Here is a 14,919-nt window from a genome sequence, read left to right as displayed (position 1 = left end):
AGGTGCTTTTTGCTTTCCAAAATAAAGTGTTATTAACAGTGTACCTTCTACTTCAAACTTGCTAATTTTTCATGTTTCTACAGTTATTATCTAACTGTGGTTGTATCCTTTAGAGTTTTGTGTGTGTGCGAGTATTTTAAGTTCTTCTGTGCTGCTTGGAGTTTGGTGAAATGTTTGTGGTTACTGGAGCCATAGTCTAAGGAACAGGCAGAGGGAAGATTCTTATTCTTCAGTTCAGGCAATATTAAATTGTTTTATTAGTAGCTGCAGCCTTGGAAGGAGTGGAGGAGAAAAATATCAGGAAAAGCACAAAAAGCAAAACCCATAAAAAACTGGAGGTGATCAAGATGAGGGAAAGACAAAAATCACATGAGCCATACTGTGTTGGACCAGATGTCCATGTAAATCCTTACCTTGTCTTCAAAACTGGTCAGTAGTGAGTGATTGCCTTTGGTGTCTTTTCTCGACTTTCTTAGTAGACACTTCCTAAGGCAAGGGGTTCCAAAACTGAAATGTATGTTGTGCAAAGCCATACCCCCATCGTCTGTCAGGCTTATTTGTTTTTGTACCCAAGTTTTATTTAGGAGCTCTTGGAACCTGTATTTGCATTTTCATTTGCACTCTGTCCTCTGGTTCTGAAGCAGTTTTGAGCAAACCATGACACACGCAGTAGCTGGACTGTTTGATTTCTTAGTTTTGTCAGGATGAAGCCCTGTAACCTCTTTATTGTAGATTTTGTTGTATAACGTTGTCTTCTGATATTTCAGTTTGAGGTAGATCCTTCAGTTCAACCTTAGATAGGGAGAGCTCCTACAGAGGGGCCTCCTCCAGGTTCTCCAAGGTGAGCATGTTTTGAAGAACCTTATTTAATTTTGCTGTTATGGTACTGTTTCTGAGTGCTCCTTTAAACCTGGATAATCTGTTGGCCTTACAGATACCCTGATGAGTTTTCAGCTCCTGATGTATTTCAGAAAGGTTTTATGATTAGTTTTTATGCTTTTTGCAAGTTATTCCTCAGACTCTTTCTTGGCTTGCCTCATCGTGATTTTACCTTTACTGTTCTTTAGTCTTCCAATTTATGACTCTTCCAATTTTCCTAATTTGGGCTTTTTTTTTTTTGAAGGGTGCCTGTGTCCTTCCAAAAGTCCTCCCTTGCCTTGCTGTTTAGCAATGCTGACTTTCATTTGCTCTTTCTGAACTTGTTTGGTGGATGGTATACACTTGCTCTGGGCCTTCAATACACTGTCTTTAAATAGTTCAATGCTACCTGCAATGAGGTTCTCTTTTAGGTGCCCATTTAACAAGTTTCTTTATTCTTATATAGTCATCCTTTCTGGAAGTGAACACTGCAGCAGAAATATTAAACGTTTTGTTGCTCTTGCCAGGACACCAAACACAAGCACATTGTGGTCAATGCTACTGAGTATTCTTCAACAGCAACAGTTCAACCACACTGCTCACACAGTCAAGGGCTGCATCCCCTTTGCAGGGCTTGGTGTCAACAGCTTCATGAAGCAATCATTAATGATACCTAAAAATCCATCCTCAGCACCACCCCCCAGGATGATTTTTGCCCAGTCTCCATAGGGGCTGTAGACATCGCCCATTACTATGTGCTTCCTGCCCTTGTAGCGCTTCTGTTCTCCCTCTGTATATCTCAGTTCCTGTCGCTGTCCTGGTTAAGCCGTTGACAGTATTGCTCTATACTGTTCCTTTCCTATATACACCTAGAAATTTAATTTAGAGGGATTCTGGATTCTTCTTTGACATGATTAAATGGTTAATCTGAGTTAATTCTAGGCTCTCTTCTCCACTGGCAGGCTGGTGTGTTCCTGTGTGCTTCCTATCCTGCTGTTACAGTGTTCCCAGACTGTCTTCTTTTCACTGAGTGTCAGACGATATGCTCCTATCACATCAAACTTGCCCTTCTGTACCCTTCTCTCCTTTTATTTAAAGTACTCTTTACAGCCTTTCCAGTATACAATATAGCGATGATGTGGGAGAAACTGATCTCTCCTGTAGAGACTTTATCCATTCCAGAGTTTTTTCCAATGCCTGGTGAATCCAAACTCTTGTTTCCATACCCACTGAATCCACAGCTCATTTCCTCAGTCACGCACTGTATATCTGACTTGTCCTTTCATCCCGCTGGGAACATTAAAACAATGCCATGACTTTGACATGAAACTCCTGGTTTCAACTTGCAACTTGACATCCAGAACCTCTGTCCTCATGCCCATGATGACCATGAGTACTAACTCCTCCCCAGCGCTTCCTAAGAGACCCTCTAGACATGCTGTGAGATCCACCACACTTACTCTAGCAGTCAGATTGTCATATGAATGCATATATATTGCCCTTAAGGAACGGTATTAATTTATATGAGAGTGCACTTTATTTCACTTGTAGTGGTGAGGAGGTTGCTTCAGGTGTCTCTGTGTGGTCTGTCTGGCTTCTGGTTTTGTGGCTGGCCTGCGAAGTTAGGGATGGAGAGCCTCCAGCTTCTTTCCAGCTACAGCCAAGCTCTCACTGCCCTGAAACTCCCCTTCGCCTTGCTGGCTTCGTTAGGATGAAGCAGAGCCTTGGGACAGGCTGGGCTCCCTTCACTCAAGCAAGGGGCTTGCAGAAGAGGCCCAGCTCGTGTTTGATTTTGCTTTTGCAAGGACATAGATCACCAGCTCCTGCTGAGTTCCCTGAGCCTGGTTTGGGCTCAGCTGATGTTCTGTATTTCTTCCTCTGCGGAAGTCTGCTAAAATGTATTTCTTCCTGTGCAATGCCTAAACCTTGTTCCTTGAACTGTAGGTACTAGTGCAAAGTAAAGAAAAAGGAACGTTAACTTAAAGATTGTTAAGGACAAGCTTTTGAGGTTTGGGGTTTTTTTTTAAGCTGCATAAGACTGCCTATAACATTTCAGGCTAAAATTTCTATCAGAGTTTCTTTTTTTGTTTGTTTCCTGGCATGTCCAAGCTTTTCTCATCAGCAATTCTTATTGTCTCTATGCTTTCAAATCTTGGAGAGTTATCATATGCCGCCCTTCCTCTTTGTCATATAGACAAATAGTGCACATTAATTCTTTGATTTAATCCTTCTTAATAAGCCTATTCCTCCAGGGATTAATTATTTTAGTTTCTGTACTGAATCTTGCACTTTGTTGACATCTTGTACTGGGAGCCTACAACTGAGTGCAGTATAAAATGGAAAGCTCATCTCTCATTAGATTTTCATGCTCTCATTTGGATAACCCCTTTCCAGGTTCATTCCTCCAATACAGGGTAAGAGAAGGAAGGTTAAAATAAACCTGTCTATAGGATGTGGAAAAGAAAACAAGTCCCAGCTGTAGCAAACTTCGGGTCTTTTGTTTCCCCTCACTCCTAAGGTTAAGTAAAACTTGCATTTAGCAGAGAAGAACCCTGTCTGATTTCCAAAGCCGTGAGCAACTGCATTGGTCACCCCTGGACCTGTGTGGCCAGATTTGGGGTTTGAGCTGTTGCATGGAACAGTGCAAAGTGGGTGTGAGATGTTCTCTCCCAGGTGGGAATTTTTACCTGCTGGGGATCTTGCTTTCACTGGAGTAGCTAATGTCAGAAGCTGCGGACCAGGGAGACCTGGTTCTGCCAAAGTGCACGTCTTTCTGGGATGGTGATTTTGGGGTGAGCTTCCTGAACCTGCTCACAGTGTGGTTGTGTGGGCACGGGGGCTGCTGCGCGAGAAGGGGTGGTAGAGCGCAGCGGAGGAGGAGGAGATGGGAACGGCCCAGGCCAGAGCTGGCTCCTGCTGCCCTGCAGCTTGCACTCTGCAGCTCACATACTCCTTTGGAATATGAAATGTTGCTGCAGTGACATCTTCTAAAGGGAAGATTCAGGATTTCTCTAATGTAATTTTAAATTACTTTACATGCTAAGTTTCAGCTCAGATTAATTTAATACATGAAACTTTTTTTAATATAGGAAAGCTTCTTTCTCCAGTGTGTGGTCTGGATCCTTTTATCTTGTTTACCATAGCAAAGACCTAAACTCCGTTTCCTACCTGTTAATGGATCTGATCCAGCCCTGCTGAATTCAGGATGAAGACTGTTTTTGGGAGGCTGCAGCAATGCTTTGGTGAAAGTCTTTGGCCTGTCTTATATAGAAGGTCAGACTAAACTGCTTTAATATTTATGAATCCATTTATGAATCCTGGCCTTGAGATTTATGAGTGTGACACCCGTTGACTTCAGTGGGTGGTGATTTGTGCCTTAAGCAAATATATTTTTGACAAGAAACTTGTGTAGCAACCATCCCATTTTGTGAGAGTTTGAGCTGAAGAGCTTTCCAGTCGGACTGGTTTTGTTTTCTTGCAGAATGTCAATTCATTTTTATTGCTGAGGGTAGGACTCAGCTATGCATTTTGTCAAAGTGACCTCAAAAATGGTTTATTTCAAATGGTTCCTTGTATTAAAATTGGGAAAGTTAATCCTTTTGGATCGTGCTGTTAGCAAATTCATGGACTTGATATTCATGCTTTTCCTCCCTGAAAGATTAAAATTGAGAAACTCTGTTGCAGGGAACTGCAATTACTATTCCTTGCTTGCAACAACAGCAATCAAGTTTACAGTCCCCTGAGTCTGCAAGATCTGCTGCATTTATCATTTTCATTCTTAACAGCTATTTAATAACTTACCTCTTTCCCACTTGGAATTTACACATACCTGTGGACATCAAGCCTAGAGACTTTCCAAAATGTTCTTGCTTAAGCATTACTTTAGCTAAAAGAACTGCTTGTCTCTGTTTAAAAAGCTACAGAATTGTAACGGCTCTTGCAGCTGAACTCTTCGGGAACGTGGTTCCTGCTGGTGGTGGTGGAGGCGTCCGAAGGGTGGAAGCAAACCTGGCAAAGGTGTGATGCTGTTCCCTGTATTGCAGCTGCAGGGCAATCTGCTCTGAATTTGCCTGCTGCAGAGTCTCTGTTACACTTTTGCGGGCTGTACTCTGTATTTGCCACAGACATTCATTTTGCAGAAAGCCATGTTTTTGCGTGTTACCTAAACCTTTTGAAAATGAGATTTACCTCGTGATCTACCAGGATTCAGAGGTGAGCGGCTGCTGGGATGGGGCAGGTGGCGGGGGACAGAGGCAGGAGATGTACTGAAGGGAAGTGGTGCTCAGGGTCATGGCCCTGGTCTCCTGCACTGCTGCTGGCCCTTGCAGGCACTGAGTGACAGAGGTGAGAATTTGGTAATTTTCTTGTAAAGGCAGAGAAGCTGGGAGCAATGTTTTTAGCTTTGTCCACTGGTAAAAGCCAGGCACTGTGGCCAGGACATTTGTCTTGAAATCTGCTGGCATTGCTTTGTGAAATCAGTTTAATTGTGTCTGTTTTCTTGATGGTTCAGTGAGAATGAGACATAGTCTGTCTCACTATTGTGTCTCTTAAAAACCACAAAAAACCCTTTTGAGTTTCTAAAATGAGTTATACCATACAAATGCAAGATTTGGGTCCAGATTCCCATCTGCTATGAACTAATGCAGTTCTCTTAACTTCAGGTTATATTAGCTGCAGATTTGTCCCACTGCTATTATTAAACACACCTGCAATTGTGTAGTGACTAAGCTGGGCTCTAGGAACAAAACTTTATTTTTGGTAGCAGTGGAAGCGTACAGATGCATGAATGGATGGATACCCATCCTCCCTTGAGCTACAAGGACTGTACGAAAGCAGCCTATCATGAAAGCACTCTTAGCATGAATAGCTCTTATCTGGTGCTTTTCATTAACAGATCTCAAAGTGCATTAAAAATGTGACCTTATCCCCGTTCTGCAGAGGATAAATAGGGGCCCTAAGTAACATGCAGCTTTCATAGGGTTACCCAGCAGGCTCTGCCTCTCTGTCAGTCTATGTAATTCCTATGTGTATACATAATGATTTCCCCCCTTAATTTTTTGAGGATATGTGCAAATAAAGCAACTGAATTGCAAACTGACTTGAAAAAACAAGCTGGAAGATACTGCTTTAGACTAATGGTAATAAAAATATATATGCTCAGTTAAAACCTTTCTTTTCCTCTCCTTCCCCATCCAGCCTGGGACTGCATAAATCAGCGTAGCTTTAGGGCAGCAGCAGCGTACAGCACAGTGAGTGGCAACATGTTCCAAATGTTTCCTACAATTCCTTCAGTACCTCCATTCGCTGTAAAGAAAGATGAATTTGCAGCACTGCACGATTCTTCCTCTGCAATGCTTCAGTAGTTCAAGGCATGTTCTCAAAGAATCAAATGCAAATATGACATAAGAAGCTTTTTTTTTTGCACTGTTATCTGTATGAATGAAGCTAAATAGAAATAAAACGCCAAGAGCGTCTGTTCCTGAATCAGTGTGCTGTATGATTGGGAATGAATACATTGCAGAACTGAAAATGTTGAGAGATCCCATGCAGGCAGGGGGGAGTTTGGAAGGGCTGTGTTATGTCCTTAGTTCTGCTGCAGGCTTCCTGGGTGATCTTGCTCCAGTCATCGGAGCTCCTGGTGCATCAGGTCCATTCTAATGTAATTGAACTAATAATATTTCTGTACTTGACTTCAGTGCTGGGAGGACATATCTGTTGCTGTTCGGAAAAGAGCATATTCCTGTGGCTCTAAGACCTAGAGAAGGTTCATAAATAAAAATAACATGTGGAATTTGCTTTAAAATTCTCTGCTATACTAGTGCCGGTTTTGGTCAAATGTATAGCAGTTGTGTATTTAGGGTACAGGCACATTGATATAAAAATAGAATAAGACCTTGTCCAATATGCTCTCCTGCAAATATAAATATTTTCTCTTTCAAGTCATCTACAGAGTATTTTTTGGCAACTATACAGTGAAATGCAAATCTCCTCTCTCTGCTCCTCTGTGAATTGATTGTTGGGAGGATCCCACACTGCAAATTCCCCTCTGGAAGCTTCATTGGCATCTCAGGCAGTGCAGGCTTCTAACCCAGGCACTGAGGTTAAATATCAGATAGTTTGAACCTCGCTTTTCTCTCAAGAAAATTACCTGAAATTCAGGACTGTATTTAGGATTTGTTCGTGCACAGGTATGTCATGTGGCTGGTTACCTTTTTCAGAATCAAATACTCTGAAGAATAGAGTGCTCTCTATTTACAGAACTAAATTTCTCTATTTACAGAAGTACTGTTTCTAAGAGTTTCTGAAACACTCTGTTTTTGTAGGTTAGTGATTTAATTAACTAAGCAGACACTTGGATTTTTTTATATTAATTTCAGGTTTGTTCACATTTAATTTTAGCTTCCTATCTGTATCATGTGCTTGGAGATTGGGAAGTAAATCTGCCTTTATATGGCAATGAAAAACTTTGTAAAGCTGTACTAATGAGGAAGAAAATGAACATTAATTAAACTTGCGGTTACAGGATGGGCTGAGGCTCTGGAGTCCTGAAGCAGCAGCTAGATGGGTTACTTCATTACAGCCTAGAACAGGGAGCTGTGGTGGGAATGGGAATGAGGAGACAATTAAGTCGCTCACCAAGTGCAGAGCCAACGAGACGTTTAATTATCCACAGGAGCTAACGCTCTAAAACGTGGAGTTTTCTGTAGATCTAAATATGCCAGGCAGTTTTTCTGTCAAATTAGGCTTTTAAAGAATGCCTTTAGAAATGCAAGAGGGGTTGGGGATGTTGAAGAGACTGGAGAAGAAACCTGCTTTTCAGCTGAGCTCTGCGGTGTGGTGGCAAACTGTTGGCAGGTCTCCAGGGCTGGAGAGGAGGTCTCCGTCATGGTGGATGGGACTAGCGTAGCTGCCTTGGGCAGAAAGCCCCAAGTGGAGATGGTGACCTGATGGCACAGTGGACTTGCCTTGTAGAGCTTGAGTGGCAGAGAAAAGGGGCCACGTGGCCACTGCCGTTGCCAGTATCTGTAGATCCTGTGGTCCTCGAAAGCCTTGGAAGCAGGTCTTCAGGTATGTGCAGGAGCCCTGTTACCACCAAAAGAGATTAGTGGAGCTCTAAACCCCAGCCCTGTGTATTGCAATGGACTAATTTGTGACTTCCCAATCTAATTCTTGTCTTAATTAGACAGGACAGTCACTCTCTGCCTACCTCGTGAATTTTTTCCTGTGTGGCTTTCACTTCTAAATAATCGCCTTGCTAACCTTAGCAAAGGTTTTGATTCTCTGAACTGCACTTTACTTTTGATTAAGTGTCTTCTGCTCTAGTCTTTAATGCATATTAATGAGTGCTAAGCAGTGCTTGACCCGAGTAATTTGCAGCTGGGATCTAAAAACTCTTGGAAGGAAGGCCTGGGGATGTCCTGTTTTGGGAAATAGCGGGATATTATAGGCTCTTTGCTACAGTTTGGTGCATTCCGAAGGCAAACACTTTTTCAATTAAATTATATTTTTGTTAGCCACAGGACACAGTCGCTGCTCCTGTTGCTATTTAGCAATATTCCCATATTCACTTTAGTTTCAAGTAAAAAGTCCTGGAAGAGGAGGAGAAGAGGTGACAGTTAGCTCAGTATTTTTTCCAGAATGGGAAGTCCTTTCCACAGAGATGCTCAATCCCACACCTAGTTCCGAGTTGCACAGCACGTGTGTGGCTGCAGGGTGGTAGTGCCGGCACTGCTAATACATAACTCCTGGAGTTACAGCAGTCCTGGGATGGGCGGTGAGCAGTATAGGATAGAAAAACACTGCTGCTAGCAGTTACTTTTAAGCTCTTAGGTCATGAAAGCAACTACTGTTCTTCTGTTCGGGACTTGGGGAAACTGCTAATCGAAAGGCTTAATTCTTCTTTCTCATCCCCGGGAGTAAATGTCCAGATGATGGCCCAGGAATTTTCTGAAGTCCTTCTAGCCTAACCTTTGTTGAAGGGAAGGCAGAGATTTGCTCAAACAATACGGCATTTCTGTTTTAGTCATCCAGAGGCATTCTCCAGGAAATTACAGCAACTTTAATGCTCTCTGTTGTCATCATAAACTTGGTGGTTGTCTGACAGCTGTCTTGGCATGACAGGCTGGCACAAGGGTGATGGTATCCGTGGATAAGAACAGGACTGATGGGTGAAGGACATGAGCAAACCCGTGCTGCTGGAGCGATGCCTTTATGTTGCTTGCTTGGCTGTGTGCAACACTGGTGTTGAGGTGATGACTAAAAGCAATCTCCCTTTCATGGTGGCTTTTTGAGGGTGTTCTGAGTAGTATCAGAAAAAACGCATTAGGCAGCTCATCTTGAGCTTTTCATGTTCAAAGCACTTGGCAAAAAAATAACAAATCAGCCCTTGTAATTATCCTGCAAGACTGTTGTTATGCTGGTTCAGAGGTGGAGAAATGGAAGTACAGAGGTTAAATGTCTTGCTCAAAGCAGCAAGGAAATGTGTGGTGGAGACATTCAGGAGCCCCATGTATTTCTTAATGAATCATTTATAACTGTGGGTATATTATTAGGCAGATGGCTTGAACTGTGGATTGCTGTAGGAACTCTCCCTGGCCATCTAAATGAATTTTCTTCTTAAAGTCTTAAACAGCCATTTTTTCTTATTTTATTTCATGAGAATATGTTGACTAAATCAAAGACTGTGTAGGATATACCATATATAAAAATATATAATTCTTTTACAATTCAAACACACACTAACTCTTTCCTAATAATTCTGACCAAAAATAATTGATGTGTTTCTCAGGACTACAGGAAAAGAGAAATTCCAGTGTAAGAGACAAAGTTATTTTAGTCCAAGATTAAAATGAGAAAAGAAATATTCAGCCATGTTTGAAGGTTAAATTCCTTCCTTTCAACACTCCAACAGAATTAGGGAGGATACTGCCATGGGGATATACAGCATGGTGTCATGTCTATCCGAGAAGCAGAGTGTGAAGTAAGAGCGCCTGATGGATGGCCTGCTGTTTGGCAGTATCCAGTGCCACATGAATCCCCCTGCACGCAAAAGGGCCAGCACCAGGCACAATGATCTGCAAGAAACATCAGCGTTTGACCACTGGTTTTGTGTCTTGGGAACCAGCATTCAAATGGCTCTTTTGTTGAGTCTTTCAGTCTGTCCCAGGGTGTCGCCTTCATCTTCTCAGGAGGGAATCTTCACTCTGACCAGATGTTTTCTTTTCCAAAAGGACGTCATGCCCTGGAAGTTAAAGTTCACCTGCAAAAGTTGTTCTTCTGTCTAATCAGTTCAACTACTCATTGTAGAAGTTGGCTGTTAGTTTTCTTAGAAGATCTAAATTCCTCCAAATTCCCATCAGTACCCCCTGCTGCATACAGCGTACAGCAGCGTTTCCTTCAGGATCCTGAAGTATGGTCTGCAGGATCCTGAAGCGTGGTCTGCATTTTAAACTAAGATCTGCCATTAGCTGCTTAGTTAATAGTAGGTTTAATAAATCCAGAAATGCCTATGAACGTGTGTGCAACCATGTAGCTTACTTGCAAAAAGCAAAAATCATATTTTTTTCACGACAGACAAGCTCTCTGTGTATTTCTCCTGGGCGTATGTATGGCGTGTGCATCGTGCTCTGCGCAGTTGAGCATGCAAACGGTTGTTCCTTCTTGATCTTTAGTTGTGCATTTCTCATAAAAATACTTTAAAATTTCTGGATATAATATTTAATATTCAGAAGAAGCCTGTGTGTATACAATTAAAATATACATTAAAAGGAGAATAACATCAATTCTGAGTTTTTCATGTATTCCTCTCTGCAATAAGAGATAGTTGCTGTCTCTGGGTTCTGCACTTGTTTTCTTGGTTGTCTTAGCTTCCTTGAGCTGCTGAGCCTGTCTCACCTTTTTTGTGTCTGATGTAGAATCTAAATTAGATAAGAAGAAACAGGACAGGATTTCAAATTCAGTTTCCTTTATACAGGCAGGATGGCATCAGTTTAAATTGCTTCGATATAATTTTGCTTCTTTAATCCTTCCCCTTCAATCTGTTTTTGTATACATTATATATATGAAATCTGGGACTGGAAATCTTGCCTAATGTAAGTTAAGACATGACAAATGAACCTGACATTTTTCCAAGGAGGGAATCAAAGAACATACTGTATTTATAGCAGTCGGAATATAGTTTGCTGCTTGTAGAAGAAAAATATGTGTTGTATGAGAACTTTAGTGCTGGGATATAAGAGTGTTTAGATGGTACTTGTTTCAAGTGAGGATACTGGGTTCAAGGGAGCCAAACTGGTTCTTCTGGAAGCTTAAGGTAGGGCTTCACCCAGCAGAGGATTTAGGCTACCAGAAGCTCAGAGAGCAAGATGAAGTGTGTCACAGCATCAAGATGTTCTCCTGTGCCCAGTTTGAAAGTCCAGTGACTCCAGGATCATCAGTGGGCAGAGTGGGAAAGAGCTTCTGAAGATCGTATTTAGCGCTTCTCTCAATTATAATCTAAAGAATTTCTTTCACATTAATAGTAAGACTTTCTGTTTACAAGCTAAGAGTTCATTGGTTTTAAGTTCTCAAACACAGATGTGCAAACACATGCAGAAAAATTGATTCAAGCCAGCTACTGGCTGCTGTGACCTGCAGTAGGGCAGAACTGCAAGAGGAGACAAATGCAGGTGATCCAGGTGCCAAAGTTGTTTCACCTGCATGAAAATGATTTAAAGACTTTTTCTTTTTGAAGTTTTCAGTCTTTATGAAGGTTTCCCCTGAACACAGTGGGAATTGCTTGGGTGATGTTCCTTTGAGGTGCTCTGTAGAAGTGCAAATTTCTCTTTTTTTCATACCAGGGTATCTGGTCCAGTCTGAATAAGTTTTTATTTCTTAGCAATGCGCTACTGACACCTTTTTTTAAACTGGTTGTGGCTAATTATTGAAAGCGTATTTTGTCAGCTGAACCCTTTGTGTCAAGGGGGAGATAATCACAAAGTTTAGTTGCCTGCATGCAAGACACAGTACTTTTCCGTCTTGCTTCTGAACAGAAAGGCTGACTCTACATTTTTTGACTGTTGAACTGCACATCAGGACCAGCTTATGGCGCTGAACCGATCCTTTATTTAGCAGAGATAGTAAACACTGGAGTGGTCTGGGCCTGACAGATAGGTAAGGTCATAGTAACTTTCATTGTGGTTGGTCTCTAATGGGGAGTGTATTTCCTAGACAGATTCTTAGACCTGTACTTCACTCATGTGGTTTGAGGAGAAGTCCTTTTGGTTCAGGGTTGTACCTTTTGTCCTTTCTTGTCAAGTTGGGGAAATGATGCTTCATTTTGCCCTAATAAAGAATTCACCTGGTTTCCTCTCTGCATCCTAATTGTTCTCTAGAGAGCACTAAAGTGTGCTTAAGCATATTGTAACTGTTTACTCACAACGTCTGCTGTATGTGCAGTAACGCAAAATGTTCGATCTCTGCCCTGTCGCTGCAGGCTGGCATGATTCGCACAGACAAGGACGAGTTCTTCATTGAACCTCTGGAGAAGGGAGCCCAGGAGGACGAGGAGGGAGAAGGCAGAACGCACGTGGTCTATCGCAGAGCAGCTGCCAAGAAGCAGTTTCCTATTCAGCACACGGATACCCTGTATAAAGGTAAGGCAGAGACGTTAATGCCAGCTGATGTATAAAGTGTAGCTGAAGGCATGTAGCCAATGTGATCTGCTATCTCTGGTTTTTTTATCCTTGAAAATGGAAATGTGTTCTTCTCCCTCTCTGCATGAAAAGGTAGAGAAGGAATTGAACACTTTACCTGGGGTAAGCAAGCATTGCAGCAGCCAAAACCATCTCCAGGATGGTGGAACTGTGTACGCTTTAACGAGTTTCCTTGGCTCCGGAGATAGCCAGCATAAAGTCGCGTGTCCTGCTGAGTCCCCGGGTCAGAGCAGAGGAAGGGGATGGTGGATGGAGCAGCGGTGCAGAGGTGCTGGGGGACATGCATACTGGGGACAGGTAGCTGTGCTGGCTTTGCAAAGGCCATGCTGGAAGGCTGCAAGGACACCAAGGCTGACGTGGTACCTGGGCTTCTTGTTGACACTGTCTTCGCTTGGCTGGATTTAATCCCAACAGGGAAATAATGGTATCTTCAGATATGAACACAAACTTTCTTGATTTATTTATGTGTTTCCAAGTGTGGAATTTAACGTACTAAGTATGTGATAGACAGTGATGGAATAACAGGAGCTAAACATAAACACCCGTTCTGTGTAGTATTTTCTATTTCTCTGGTAACTGCTTGGTTGTTGCACCTTGTTTTCTGAATAAATAAGGGATGCGAATCTGGTAAGTGGATGTTTTGACAGCTGACGTTAACACTGAGATTAACTGGGTCGTTTGAGTGGAAACAACAAAATTGCTACATTTTTGTTCCAAATGTGCGTACCAAGCTGCAGAGTTATTTGCTGCTCATACCCTAGTATTATCTTATTTCAGTATAATACGTTTTCGAGTGTAATGCAGTGTATTAGATTATCCTTCGTAGAAATATTCCCAGTGATCCCCATCCCTCTACTATGCTGCCTTAATCATTTTCAAAAGACAAAGAGTACGGTACCTGTTGTAAAAATTCTACTCTGTACTCTACTCTTGCATATAGTAATCGCCAGAAACCACTTGAAGGAACAGATAGTCACAGAGATGAGACACTGAAATTAGGGCCAAGTGAACAGTATAAATTTCTCAATGTTCAAGTTGGAACAGGGAGTAAAAAGAAAGCAAGCAAGAGCATTCAACTAACTTTTTTTTCCACTTTGGCCATCAAAATGACCCATGAATTTTGTGACTGATGCAGTGCTGTGTTGAGCTCTTCTGGTTGCCTTCATACTCGTTCTGGAGCAGAGCTGGGGGACGCAGGAGTCTGAGTGTCACAATCCCAGAATCATAGGATGGAAGTCGATCTGTTAAATGTTTATAAAACTATTGCAGTGTTGGAAAATATCAGCCAGTCACTGTGTTTCCTCTTAAACAAAAGAAACTTGATTTTATTCACACCTTATGGCAGTATTTTTGTTTTTGGATGGTAAATATTCTTCAGGAGTAGGAGTCTGGTACACAGAAAGGCATAAATTGTAGATCAGCTCCAGTTATTGGCATGCGGTACCTGCTAGGGGAAGGCTCTGACAGCAGCATCTGAAAACACCTCTCTGAAATGCAGCGCCGTGCTGCACGGCTTCTCGTGGAGCTGACGGCGGGGCTGCTCGTGGGCTGCCCGCCGCCACTGGCAGCAAAGCTACGTGCGGTGCGTGGTGCCACCAGGCATCCGCGCCTCTCTCCTCACCTGCGCCGCGCGCACGCGTGAGGGCTGAAGTTTGTAGGCTCTGGTACAAAGGCACAAGGTAATCATGGCCATCGGCCAGCACTGTGGGACTGAACAGCAAAAGCGGGGCTGAACTCGTGGAGGCCAGGCTGAGACGTAGCACTGACCACATCTGGAACAGCAGGTGTCGGTGACAGGTAGCAATAGTTGTGATTTTTCATATTTCAAATTTTAAAGTAGGGAAAAAATGCTAAGAGTAGTAATCTTCCCATCCATCCACCATCATCTGATTTGAAAAATTGATTAAAGATTATTTTTTATTTCGGGAAAAACCCCAATATGCTGTACAGGGTGGTTTTTTCCATGAAATTCTCTTTGCCTTTAACAAACCACTCCAAGACTGGTCTGTTCTCCTCTGCTTTTTATTAAACCTGGCTTCCCACCTCTGACTTGCTCTAGGCAACAGGCATGGAAAGGACATGCTTTCAAGAATCGTAATTTTATTTTCAAGTTTGTCTTTTTCCAGAATGCATCTAGTTTCGGTTAACAAACGTCAAAATATTTAGTGACTGGGCATTGATAAGCATGCTGTGCTGCGTGTTTCCACAGTGCTCTACATTAATCAATGGGCTTATTTAGGAAATACTTAGTAGGGCACTTTCAGCCTGCTGTATCTATTTAAAAAAAAAAAAAAAAAAAGAAGAGGTTAACCAAGAGCACTCCCTCTCTTCCACCATCCCTGGAGACAACTGCATTGTTGCCAAGTCC

The 14,919-nt window shown here is 42.3% G+C and overlaps 1 protein-coding gene across 1 annotated transcript in view; it reads left to right on the top strand.

Annotated features, from left to right (window-relative positions):
* The window catches only part of ADAMTS2 (ADAM metallopeptidase with thrombospondin type 1 motif 2), a 188,521-nt gene that overhangs the window by 59,220 nt on the left and 114,382 nt on the right, over nucleotides 1–14,919 (top strand). The window contains exon 3 of the mRNA XM_075715199.1: nucleotides 12,332–12,491. Within this exon, the coding sequence (XP_075571314.1) occupies nucleotides 12,332–12,491 (160 nt within the window). The remainder of the gene's footprint in view (nucleotides 1–12,331; nucleotides 12,492–14,919) is intronic.

The sequence above is a fragment of the Pelecanus crispus genome, chromosome 8 (genome assembly GCF_030463565.1).
Source record: "Pelecanus crispus isolate bPelCri1 chromosome 8, bPelCri1.pri, whole genome shotgun sequence".
Classification (NCBI taxonomy): Eukaryota; Metazoa; Chordata; class Aves; order Pelecaniformes; family Pelecanidae; genus Pelecanus; species Pelecanus crispus.
Note: the sequence above shows the minus strand (reverse complement) of the source record. Positions and strands in the feature narration are given on the sequence as shown.